Source organism: Diospyros lotus, chromosome 2 (genome assembly GCF_014633365.1).
Source record: "Diospyros lotus cultivar Yz01 chromosome 2, ASM1463336v1, whole genome shotgun sequence".
Classification (NCBI taxonomy): Eukaryota; Viridiplantae; Streptophyta; class Magnoliopsida; order Ericales; family Ebenaceae; genus Diospyros; species Diospyros lotus.
In genome coordinates this window covers 27,512,599-27,525,671 of record NC_068339.1, presented here as the reverse complement: position 1 = coordinate 27,525,671, position 13,073 = coordinate 27,512,599, and the positions used below count along the sequence as shown (strand labels likewise).

At 33.4% G+C, this 13,073-nt stretch overlaps 1 protein-coding gene across 6 annotated transcripts; it reads left to right on the top strand.

Annotated features, from left to right (window-relative positions):
* The first annotated feature begins 6,105 nt into the window (after positions 1 to 6,105).
* On the top strand, positions 6,106 to 12,330 carry LOC127796008 (aspartic proteinase-like). Of its 6 annotated transcripts, none has more exons than XM_052328036.1 (15): positions 6,142 to 6,262; positions 6,791 to 6,894; positions 7,132 to 7,506; positions 7,603 to 7,663; positions 8,663 to 8,757; positions 8,841 to 8,953; positions 9,157 to 9,325; positions 9,438 to 9,477; positions 9,629 to 9,693; positions 10,258 to 10,371; positions 10,514 to 10,578; positions 10,783 to 10,939; positions 11,014 to 11,133; positions 11,248 to 11,336; positions 11,871 to 12,330. In XM_052328036.1, exons 3-15 carry the CDS (start codon positions 7,138 to 7,140, stop codon positions 11,953 to 11,955), a joined length of 1,542 nt encoding a protein of 513 aa, XP_052183996.1. In that variant the 5' UTR covers positions 6,142 to 6,262; positions 6,791 to 6,894; positions 7,132 to 7,137; the 3' UTR covers positions 11,956 to 12,330. The 6 variants fall into 6 exon arrangements, with proteins under 6 accessions (XP_052183993.1, XP_052183996.1, XP_052183994.1 ...); XM_052328034.1 differs by having other exon boundaries at positions 6,143 to 6,262; positions 6,791 to 6,882; XM_052328035.1 differs by lacking the exon at positions 6,142 to 6,262 and adding an exon at positions 6,317 to 6,380 and having other exon boundaries at positions 6,791 to 6,882.
* Positions 12,331 to 13,073: the final 743 nt, after the last annotated feature.

The window sequence follows — 13,073 nt, the reverse complement described above, 5'->3', positions numbered from 1 at the left end:
TTAACAAACATATGGAAAGAAAAAGTACAATTCTCAGTGGATTCCAAAAAATTTAACAAACAGTTTGATAGAAATCTTAGAATGCTGCCTTATCTTGACCATTCTATATTTTGGTTTGAAGAGTATTTCAATCTTATCTTGATATAGTCTTATTTTACTCATTTTAACAAATGCTACCTTAGTATTTATGAGGTGATAATATAAGAAAGTTTTTCATTATCTATGTTTTCTTCTTTGCATTATCTGCTTCTACTAAACTATGGAGCTTGCATACATGCAACAAAAGATAATTGTCGACCATCGTAGGCAGATAAATTCAACAATGGGAGCAACCATTGGCATCACCTCACCATGGTGACTAATATACCCAAAAATTAGTTAGATTCGATGGTTAAATCTTTAAAGATCTAACTTTTAATTTTTTACCAACACACATTTACTAATATACATACATGCATGCATGTTGGATATGAGTCCTTAAAACCAATTTTAGTGACACAAAAGGGACTCGATCTTGTAATTCTTTAAATATTATTTAAATGGCAAGTTTATATTTTTATTTAAATTGTAATATGATTTAAATTAAACACGCATCCATTGGTATAATAATGAGTGGATGCCATGTTTAAGTGTTAAGAATATGAGTAACAGTTAATCCACGATTTGTTATGCTATAAACAAGTTTCTAGCTGTAGAGTTCCTGACCTAGATAGTAGCAACTTGTAAAGGCTAGTACATCATCTTCCTCCTTGTTTAGTATGAGATACTGAAAGATAAGATTAGTGAGTCTCATGCCATTTTATATGAGATATAGAAGGAAGATGGGTGGGTGTTTATTATAGGAACGAGTTCATTGAACAGGACTGTTAACATTGAATCATATGAGTTCTTTCTCAAAGGTCAATGATTCAATGTTACTTGTGAATTTGTAACTAGTCCTTAAACCTGAGATGACATAGATATTTGTGAATTAGTGGATTAGGATATCAACGATATTACATAGTTGTTCTAATTAGGAACAATTATACATATCTATGTGTTTAATTCAGTGGTGCATGAGGTATATGTGCATCAGACATGGAATCTATCATCTCGAGGTTTGTGATGAGGATATCTTATGCAATTCAATAATCACTTGAAGATAAATCTTTGACCAAGGTAATATGACAATGGAATATGTGTTCTATATGTTGTGTCATATTAGTCAAAATTGATTCTGGATTTGGTCATATGACGAGATTGAGAGATTTGACCTGTCGATAATGATTTCGTATCTTGTCGGGGTATAGAATGATAGAAGGATCGTATTGCAAAGTGTCATAGTAAAATGTTCGTTATTCTTGATTCACAATAAATTGGGTAATCATGATATATTGTTAGATGTCACTCATGATCTAAGAGAATTAATAATTGATTATTCTTGTTGCCAATTTATTTGTAAATCTAGAAAATCCCACCCAATAAGAAGTCACTTTTAAAGAGAAAAAGGATAAATTAGTAATTTTAAAAATTTACTAATTTTGATGCATTTATTTATAAAATAAATAAGAATAATTAAATAATTATATTATGAATAGAATTATTTAATTATTAATAATTGGATCAGGTTTTATGCTAGCACATTAAACTCGATCCAATAAGCGCTTAGGGTTTTCATATAGTTCCCTATAAATAGGACCATAAACCCTGAATCAATTAATGTGTGAATCTAGATTTAGTAATAAAATTTCAGAAAATTTCTGCTTCTTCTTTTGAGATGCTCTTGGATCAAAAATAATTTCGAGTGAACCGACTCAACATTCTACAAGTGGAGAATTTAACGGCGGGTGACCCAAAACAAAAATCAAATTTTGTCAACAAGTATACTTTAATTTACTATTTGGTTTTGTAAATCGTAAATTCTGAAAAACATGATACCTAAAAACTAATTTTTATTTCACTATGTATGATCAAATTTAAGTTTTTTAACATACATACATGCATACATATATATATGTATGTGAACAAAAAAAGAGCATATTTGGACAAAAAGTGTAGAGAAGATGAAAAGACTGTGTGGAAACTGCAAAGAAGGTGGAGCTTCGGTGGTCATGGCGCTTCACAAGAGAGGAGACAGTGGTGGTTTGGTCGAAAATTGATATCAAAAGCTCTAATGTTTTCTCTACCATGGCGTCTTCTCTTGTCATGAGATGGTTAGATTCGATTCATAACCGTTTGCTCAAAATTTTAGTTCAAAGTGGTTTATCCAAGTTGTTCATCGTGTTTTAGACAACTTTTTTTGAAATCTTACGAGTTCAATTATTTATAATTCAATAGTTGATTGTGAAATCTGGATGTACTTTTTGTTCTTAGTTATGCCTACTTTGACACCCATTTTTCAATTCATTTCAATCTGAGTCAATTCAAATTTTATTCAGTCTTAAAATAGGCAATTAGACTAACTCGTCGTACATTTTAACCAACTTTAGATTCAGATAACTTCTATAATCCACTTGCTAATTTTTAACAAACTTGAGTCCCATGAATTCATCGAAACTATCTCAACCCAATTTGATCAAATTTAGAACTCAAAGCCAACTACTTAACCTAGCAAAATTGACATATTTTACAATTTTTATTAATAGATTACACTTTAACCCATTTATTTGTGAATTCATGTTTGGTTTCTCCTTATTCTTCTTAAGGGTAATTTTAACTCTCTGAAATGATTTGGATGCCTGAATAAAGTCTACAACATAAAAGGGTATTTTGGATGTATTCTCATGTCTGAGATCGAATATTCCTCAAATATTTGTCAACATTCGAACGTTTGAATTCATAAATATAAGCGTCCAAATGTCTATATATAGTTAAGCACAATCAAAACTATGGAGCACAAATACATATTTGAGGATTTGATGTTATTTCTATAATAATTGGAGTCAAATTGAGTATGGATAGTCTAATTTAAATCCAATTCAATATTAATAGAGTAAAAGAAATAGAACAAAAATCAAATCAAGTTGAAAAAGTATTCGAACTAAATCGACCCAATTATATTAGTTTAAATCATCCATTTTGGACGATATTTTATATTATATTTTTTATATTTTATATATTATATTAATATAAATTTATAAGATATTAATACAAAATATCAATTAAAATATTTAAATGGTATTTCCGTTTTGCTACCGTTGCCACAATGTTAAGTGGGCCAAATCACAAAGAAGAAGCAAAGTCGGCGTCGCGTGCCGAGGTGGCAACAAACAGCCTACGTTTTGCTGACACGTGAGCGTTCCGTTACGGCAACCGTCGGTTGGGTTCTCCAGTCGCTTTCACCGACCTACCACGTCTAAGGCTTTGTTTGGATTAAAGAAATTAAGCCGCAAGAAAAAATAGGAAGAACGACTAGAGAAATTGACAATGAGGAACCTCTTGAGTGATAAGAAACACAAGTATACCATCAATTTTGTAATAGATATGATGGTTTTAATGTTAATATGACTGTAGAACATAAAAATTAACCACCAAGGCTAATTCGTATGGTGATGCTAAATATGATTGGGGTCAAATTTTTTCATCTCTTTTAATAGATAACCATTACTTCAAACTTGTTTGATATTTATTTTTTACCTAACTTTTGTTGTTGGAAGTTCACTAAGAGGGTGTTTGGTTAAGCGGTTTGACTGCTTATAAACTTCTTATGTAACTGTAACTGTAATTGTAACTGTAACTTTTTCTTTTAATAGTTTGGTAATACTAATTAGTTTAAAAATTATGTAACTTAACCGCTATTACAATTGTGTTTGAAAAAAGTTTGTGCCCCCTAGTTTTTGCAAAAATACTATCACCAACTTATTGCGTTGACCGACTAATTTATTATTTTACCGTCAAACATTTTCAATATTTACCTCCTTGTCTATGCTATTTTTTCTTCTCCATTACTCTCTTCTCCCATCTTCCCTTCACTTTTTCCATTATTGTCGCTATTGCCATCACCTCTTCTCTAGATCGACTATCGCTGTTGTCCAACTAGGTTGCCGCAAGTTATTGTCAGGTTGGTGGGTCGTGCAATCACCGCAAGCCATCATCAAGTTCCATTTCAACATCTGCCTCCCGTCACCTATCACCCTAACTCTTTCGGCTACCACAGTCACCCAAACCAGTCATTTTCCATCGACCATCACCCCCATTGATCTCTGTGATTCTCCCCGCTATGTATATGTGTATATATATATATATATAACAATAAACATAATATTTATATACATATAACATATATAATACATATAGTAATACTGTATTAATATATTTTTAATAATTATGCGTAATTTATCAATATCTAATAATAAAATTTTACATCATTCAATACCGTGTCTATTTTTGTCTTTTTGTTATGTTTTGATAACTTATCAGATTTTTAAAACCAAACACATAACTATTAATTGATGTTTAAAAACACATTATCAAGAACGCTACTTTTAATTTAAAAACTAAGACTACGTTCTCTTTGTTATTTTCAGATCATTTTTAGTTTTCTAAAACAATAAAAATGCATTTATTTTGTCATTTTCAAAAATACATTTTCAAAAACAAGAAAAGAATTGTAAAAAAAACTCAAAATAATAAAATGTTGTTTTGATTATTTTCAACCAAAACAATCTCTAAATATAAAACATAAAAAACACAATCCATTTTTCATGTTTTGGCTCTAAAAAAGAAAAAGGAAAAAGGAAAAGAAGGAAAAAAAGAAGAAAAAATTATTCTTAAATTTTAAAAATAAAATTATATATTTATTTAAAATTAAAAATATAGTATATCTATATTATAATTAACAATATAGGATAACATATAGTATATTATTAAGTATATTACACATATTATATATAATAATATTTAATATAAATTATCACTCTCAGTAATTTATTAATCAAATTTATTATTTTATTTTAATAGTAAAATTTTATTAAAAATAGTTAATTTTATCATTTAATAATTAAATTCATTGAATAAAATATCATAAAATATTTTTTTTCAAAATTCTAAAATAAATGCATTTTCTAATTTTTTGTTTAAAAAAAAATTAAAATGACAAAAAGAATACGTTTTCAATTTTCTGAAATTAGACTATCAAAATAAAAAATTAATCAAAATTAAAAATAAAAAATGCAAAGAGAACACAATCTAAATAACTTAAAAGCTATAAAAAAAAAAAGAAAAATGAAAAAAGGATAAGCCAAGCACACACACCCCCCCCCCCCCCCCCCAAAAAAAAAAAAAAAAAAAAGTTTTAGTGTTTGGTTATAAAATTATATGTAGCTTCTTGAGTGAAAAGCTCAAATTATTCTTTAGGTTTCTAATAACACTTTAAAAAGAGTTTTTGAGTTGTCAAGAAGCCGAAGTTGATTAATAAGCACCTTTTCATGTTTTGTACCAAATTATTTGCAAATTTTTCATAGGTTTGCTTCTTAAAAAATTTAAGTGTAAATTCTTTCTGAAGTCACACCCAACAAACCCTTCACAAATAGGTTTATCTTTGCTTGGTAGGACAATGGGCCACCAAAAGGGACAAACTCATATTTTTGCTCTTATATTTTTAGTTTTATTTTATGTGATCATTTGAATTTTTTATTATTTTAATTATATTTCTTGACTTATATTTTTTATTCAATTTAAATTTTGTACTTTGATCTTTTTTTTATATGACAATTTAAATTTTTCATTATTTTGATTATACCTATATATCTATATTTTTTACTCAATTTAACTTTTATATTTTGATATAGAAAAAAAAAATAATGTGAGTTTATATAAAAATAAAACTTCAAATAATGAAAATAATGACAAAAATATAAACAGTTCAAATGTCCACACAAAAAAATATAAAAATACGACAAAAATATCCACAAGATCTTCTAACTTGGGAGAGGAAGAGGCTGAAAGCTTTAAGCACCCTTGTTGCCAAAAACAACAACAAAAAAGTGACAAAAATAAAGTTATTTGTATTAAGATCTTCACGACTAAACACCGAAAGGTCTTCACAACTAACCACTTCCTATTTCTTTTTTCTTTTTTTTTTTTGGTCCGTTTCTAAACACGGCGTTAACTCAGAGACCTCCGTTTCGTTTATGTGAAATCGGCTGTCGAACACAGAGTTGGCAGAGGATCGGACGGTGAGAATCAAAGGCTGGTTTCCTTAAATAGAGTCGAGTAGGTTTCAACCTGAGGAACGGTAGCTGAGCCTGCTAATGTGATGGTGGGCCTTGAATGAATGAAGAAGGTATTCTCTCTCATGACTTCAACTTCAAATCAAATGTGTATGTTTACGTTCGTATTCTTGTTTGTTTTTGTTCATTGAATTTTCTTCTCGTTTGTTCTCTGAACTCATGCTCGCGATGGTGAGAAATCAATGCGTTTGAGCAATGCGTCACAATTGCACTGCTTTCTGTTTCCTTTCGATTTATGCATCTTGTGTGTTCAAACCAAACTATTTTCTCTTCATTCACGCACTAATCGCTGTTACATTGCTCGGTTCTTCTTAGAAATGCATATGTCAATTTATCTGCAAGACTTTTTCGAATTCGGTGTTGTGTTCATGTTTATTTATTCGTCTGTTATTTATTTATTTCGAGGCTCCGCCGCTATGGATTTCGTTTCTGATTCTGGTAGCAGTATATTTATGTTGTTGTTTACTTATTCTCGACATGCATCGGAGGATCCTGGCTCAAATTTGAGTTTGGATTTTGCTTCTTGAATTTTTTGGACTAATACTTTCATCTATTTCCTTTTCCTTTTTTTCTTGTCTTAGTTTGCTAACTTCCCCCTGGGAACATCGGAAGTTAATTGAAGTTTATGATTAAACCAACAGTGACTATAAGATATTGACATCAGAAAGCGAAAGTAAGATTTCTGGTAAACTGAGCAAAAAGCTCACAGGCTTCTGAGTATTAATGGTCTGGTTGTTTGCCTTTATTGTTATGCACTTTACTTGGCTTATTTGCTTTTATATCACTCAGTTTCTGATGCATAACCATTGGTTTGGGTAACCTGGGGTTCGATGTCCCGTTTTCCTTTTAATGTTTGGTTGGTTGGATGAGTATGATACATTCAGTTGTTCCATTATATTTGAAATTGAATTTGACTTTTCAGGTCAATATGGGAACCAAATTCAGAGCTGTTTTGGCATTCCTGTTTGTATGGTCCCTGCTTTTCCCTGTGGCATTTTGTGCATCCAGTGATGGATTGGTTAGAATTGGATTGAAAAAGATTAAGTTCAATAAGAACAGCCGGCTTGCTGCTCAGCATGAGTCAAGGGAGGAGGAGACCTTGAAAGCTTCAATTAAGAAGTATAATCTCCGCGGCAGTCTAGGAGCTGCGGATACAGATATTGTAGCACTGAAGAATTACATGGATGCTCAGTACTTTGGTGAGATTGGTATTGGTACTCCCCCACAAATATTCACGGTGATTTTCGACACTGGAAGCTCTAATTTGTGGGTGCCATCATCAAAATGTTATTTCTCGGTATTGTACTACATATCTTTCTTTATATATATTTTATGTAGCCTTATAGATGGAACATTTTGGAGCCATTAATTAGCATGACATGCAATTTTGCAGGTTCCATGCTTTTTCCATGCAAAATACAAGTCAAGCCAGTCGAGTACCTACAGGGAGAATGGTGTGTAATCTCCCTATTTATGGAAAGTTATGTCAACCTGTATGCTTATGTTTCTGCTTTGTTTTTGTTCTTTTGCCCCATTCAATTCAGTAGTTCAGATTGTTAGTACTGGTTATGTTTCTTTTTCTAAATTTTTGAAGTCTTATTAAGTGCTTACCTAGAGTGGTTTGTCATTTGTAAGCTGTAACCTAATGTTCCTCCTAATCCCATAGGTGCATACTGAACTCTGAAAAGCTAGTTTTATAATTAAGTTTAAACATCTTTTTTGCTAGTGTTATAATTAAGTTTAATCATCTTTTTTGTTTTGGTTTACTATTATCCACTAAAATATTATTTTAAAGAATTTCCACCATAATATATGTGCAAGTGATATCCGCCAAACCTCAATATTAAGTGTTCCTCTAGCCTTTCAGCCAATTTTTAGAGACTGCCAGAAATGTTTTCTTGAAAGAATTTCCCCTATACTTAAGAAATATCTGCAAGCAAAATCCATTAAGCCCCAATAGGTTTATTATCCCTCAAGGTCTTCAAGCCCGTTCTTAGAGAATCAACAGGTAGTCCTGTAGTGTTATGGTTCTCTCCGGCTAGAATTATCTTTCTGCATCCTTGTCCACCATATATTGTAGATACCAAAACATAGAACTTAGGCAGCCTTTAACGTGTTTGTGAAGCTTGGTTTTGTGCACATCTTTTGTTAGATATGACAGTCACAGTTTGTTGAATATTTAGGGAATATGAAGAGAGAGTTGAATGTGGAATTATTACTGGATAGTTGACATCCTCTTGGGGTTGAAGTAAGTGGCTTGTTAGAAATTCTTAGGCTTTAGTTTACTTATCATAAAGAAGATTAATCATGTACCCTGGATGTAGTTCATTACATGTCTCATTGGGTGGTTATTTTCAATAAGGCTAGTGGCCTTCTAATACCTGCATACCTTGCAAATGATCAATCATATATGAAGACTTTTTGAGAAATTTCTATATTCATCTTCCATGCAGGGAAATCTGCTGAAATTCAATATGGCTCTGGGGCAATATCTGGATTCTTCAGTGAAGACAATGTCAAAGTTGGTGACCTAATTGTCAAGAATCAGGTAACTTTTAGCACCCCTACTATCTGGCATGTTAATTTATTTGGATCCCTTTGTAGTTTGTACTCAATATTTCTTGTTGGCAGGAATTCATCGAGGCAACCAAGGAGCCCAGTATCTCATTTTTGGTTGCAAAGTTTGATGGTATTCTTGGACTCGGATTCCGTGAAATCTCAGTTGAAAATGCTGTCCCAGTATGGTGTGTGTTTTGTATTGGTCAAACCTGTTGAACTAAACAAAGAAAATTGTCTTTCACAATGCTACCTCTTTCTCTTATGTCTTTATTTCTACTCTATGTGATATAAGCATGGAATTACATTTCGCTCCAGTCACTAATCTGCTTCTGGCAATTGCTAGAAGTTTTCAATTTCCATTTGAGATTGGCTGTTCCTTATTTTACAGGTACAACATGGTCAAACAAGGTGTTGTCAAGAATCCAGTCTTTTCATTTTGGCTTAATCGGAATGCAGAAGAAGATGAAGGGGGTGAAATTGTTTTTGGCGGGTTTGATCCAAATCACTACAAGGGCAAGCACACATATGTCCCCGTGACACAGAAAGGTTATTGGGAGGTTGGTCATTTATATCTTTATACTTTTTACGCATGTCCACCTTGTTTTTAGGCTTTATCATATTCAGTTTCCTTACTTCATCTCTTTATTCTGTTGTTTATCTTGTTGATAGTTCAATATGGGTGACGTTCTCATTGGGGGTGAACCAACTGGTATGCTCAGTCTTGGTGCTTAATACTAGTCTTCTTGACCCAAAATGGGCCAAATGACAAGGAATCTCACGTATAATTTTGTGGTGATTATGTGCTTGGTGCTGACATGTGGTTGAACATTTTCTTCTCCCTGCCTTCCTCACAAAAACAGGTTACTGCAGTGCTGGTTGTTCTGCCATTGCTGATTCTGGAACTTCTCTAATAGCTGGTCCAACGGTATAGGTTCCTCAAATCTTAATATTTGGAGTGTCTTTTTCCCTTCAAAGATTCTTGTAAGATAGGTTTTTGCTTTCCTTCAGATGGTGCATTTTCAACATTCCATATTTTTGGTAGTTTTTGCTACCTCCTTACTTTGTTTGATATTATTTATAGATTTATCTCATATATTTTGAGGTGCCTGGTGTGCTGTTTTACTTTGTTTGCTATCCACTTATATCAGTTATGTGAAAATTAGGACACTGTTTAATTGTATAGGAGATTTCTTTGGTTTCTAAGGAGTTAAACATCTAAATCATCTTCAATCAGGTATGGTATATGTAAAAGCCTGCTGGAGCTGGAACATCCTTTTCGTGCTTCTCTAGTTCCATTATGGGGTTTTCGGCGGATGACCCAGAACCCCATGGAACTGACATGCTTAAGGACCGTAATAGTTTCACATACTATTTTAGCTGGCATACTCTTATAATGAAAGATGACAAGCTTGACTGCATGGGTTGAAGACTGCTGTCAATATGCTTCTCTAACAGCCTGCTTTGATCTATCTCTTTCTCTCATTTACAGCCTTTGATCACCATGATAAATCATGCCATTGGAGCCTCTGGAGTTGTTAGCCAGGAATGCAAGGCGGTAGTTAAGCAGTATGGACAATCAATCATGGACTTGCTTTTGGCAGAGGTATTGCTAGTTGCTATCATGTTTATCTATTAGTGGAGATGCATGTTGTTATTTTACGCGTTATCTGTTCTTCCATCCTAAAAATGAGTTCAGTAATGGTTAACAATGAACCTGACTTCTGTCACTGAACCACTTTTAACAGGCACAACCAAAAAAGATATGCTCTCAAATTGGGTTGTGCAGCTTCGATGGAACTCGCAGTGTCAGGTAAGGCTTAAGGCTGAAGCTGCTATATCTTAACTGTAAATTTATTAACTGCTCTAGGCTGATTTTTGAAAGATCTTTATGCATTTGGTATTCTAACAATCACTTTACCCGGGAGAAGTGTTATTGTTATGCAACTGCTGTGGTCAGTGCATTGGTTTTTGCCCTCGTTTCGAACTCCCTAATCCACCAATACTTTATATACAGCATGGGCATTGAAACTGTAGTGGATGAGAAGAATGGTGGTGGGCCAGCTGGTCTACATGATGCCATGTGCTCTGCTTGTGAAATGGCAGTTGTATGGATGGGAAACCAGCTTAAGCAGAACCAGACAGAAGAACGAATATTGCAATATGTTAATGAGGTGCAATAACTAGTATACTCCATTTGTGTTGATTAGGTTCCTTCTGTTATTGACTCTGTCCGATATCCTTGTAGCTTTGCGATCGACTTCCTAGTCCCATGGGAGAATCAGCTGTTGATTGTGGAAGCATTTCTTCCATGCCTTGTGTTTCCTTCACTATTGGCGGGAAAGTTTTCCATCTGTCACCAAATGAGGTAAGTGGGAAGTTTGCAACTTCACCTGCAGCTGGTATTCCCATATTTCACTTGTATTACCTTGGGGAAGTAAAAGTTGATAAATGATTTTCCCTCCCGTGGGGGTTTGATCAGTACATACTCAAGGAGGGCGAAGGTGCTGCAGCACAATGCATTAGTGGCTTTACTGCTTTGGATGTTCCTCCTCCTCGTGGCCCCCTCTGGTATTTTCATTTCCAATCTGTTCCAACTTCACGAGTGCCTTACTGTGTTTCCCCTTCTCTCTTCAAAATGTGCATCGAGTAGGGGATAGAATGGAAATAGATAAAAAGAGAGTTCTCCTCGTTTGAGAGAGAAGATAATAATGGAATGAAATAGGAATTAATTGAAACGCGTTTCATTGATTTTTATTCAAAGACTTACCTTTTTATCTCCCTTGAGTTGGGAGAAAATGGATGGAAACTTAACTATATTTTTGACAACATTAAGCTTAGTTGCTTTTAAAAAAGTTCAAATTCACGATTGACTGCATAACACTCCATCTTTTCACTAAAAGGGTATAATGGTCGTTTGCTGTTTAATATCCTTCCACTCAATCCATTTCCATTATGCTCCCAAATAAGGAGAAACATTTTCCAGTACTTTTCATCTCCTGCTCTCTCAATCGAGAAGAAAAAATATTTCACATTCCGTTCCTCTTTTTTTCAGTCCACTCACTTCCATTCCATTACAAAATATCTCCCAATTGTATCATGCAGGATCCTGGGAGATATCTTCATGGGTCGCTACCACACAGTATTTGATTATGGGAATCTGAGAGTTGGATTTGCTGATGCGGCATAGGCGGAGCTCATCCGTGTTGCTCCTTCTTTCCCGCCTTTCCAAGTGTTACTGGGCTTTGAGTTACGTCTACAGACATAGTGGTGTGTTCAAATGGTGGTGAAATGTGAATTGGCCTTTCACAGTGCTTGTTTGTGTAAATATTCCAGTTTGCTCCTTTACAACTCATATGGCAATCAAAGTGAATCTTCTTAGTGCTTGCTTGCTCTATTATGAGCAAATTGAGTTGTTTTCTATTTGAGACGTAGTGAATGTTACTCTCTGGTTGTGAGGTGGCTCTCTCTTTGTGAAAATATCTATTATTGTAAGAGATATATGTGTTTGTTGCAACAAATACAAGTTCATTGCACAGCTTAAAAGACGAGCTTTCCCGTACAACTTATCTTGCATTTACATCCATTATATTTTTTCACTTTTGGAACAGGCTAATTTTTCCTCTTTTGACACTTGGTATTTATCCATGCTTTATTTTTTTTGATAGTGCAGGCGAATTCTAGACCTTACCTGAGTTGTTTTTTTCAGATTTGTGCACAACACTAATCTGCGCATATAGACCGGAGAAGACTTCACCTTAAAAAATGACTGTCGTAACTCTTAAAAATAGCCTCACTTGGTGCTCTCATAGTTTGAACCTTAATTCGACTCAAGTTTTATTCACTTTAGCATCACTTGAGGTACTCTTTAGAGGGCTTTTTGGGTTCCTTTTTCTTATACTCTGTTCTTTCAACTCTTAACCGCGGATACATGCTGACCATAGGGTTCGAAGTTTGCGTTATTAGATAACCAATAATTAGCATAAAACTATTAGAGTGTATTTAATTAGAGGGTAGAAAGTGAAGGAAAATTTCAATTCCATGAAATTTCAATTCTCACCCCACCAAAGAATTTCAATTCCTTGATTTCAAAAAAAATCTTCACTTTTTGATTAAGATGAAATTCGAATTTCATGAAAAAAAAATTATTTGATGAAATTTCCTAAAATTTAGATAGAAAATGAATTTTATTCTTATTTTTCACCCCTATCAAACGCACCCCTACAAAAAAGAGTCTGCTCGTTCAAATTGGAACAGTTTTCTGTTGGAGTCGCTCATCACATTTAGCCTCTGGGCTCTCAGTCCACA

Excerpts from the sequence above, each read along its gene's own strand:
- LOC127796008 (XM_052328032.1), top strand. Across the intron at positions 8,758-8,840 it reads ACCTAATTGTCAAGAATCAG|GAATTCATCGAGGCAACCAA; the intron begins GTAACTTTTAGC and ends TCTTGTTGGCAG. Across the intron at positions 11,134-11,247 it reads TCCATCTGTCACCAAATGAG|TACATACTCAAGGAGGGCGA; the intron begins GTAAGTGGGAAG and ends GGGTTTGATCAG.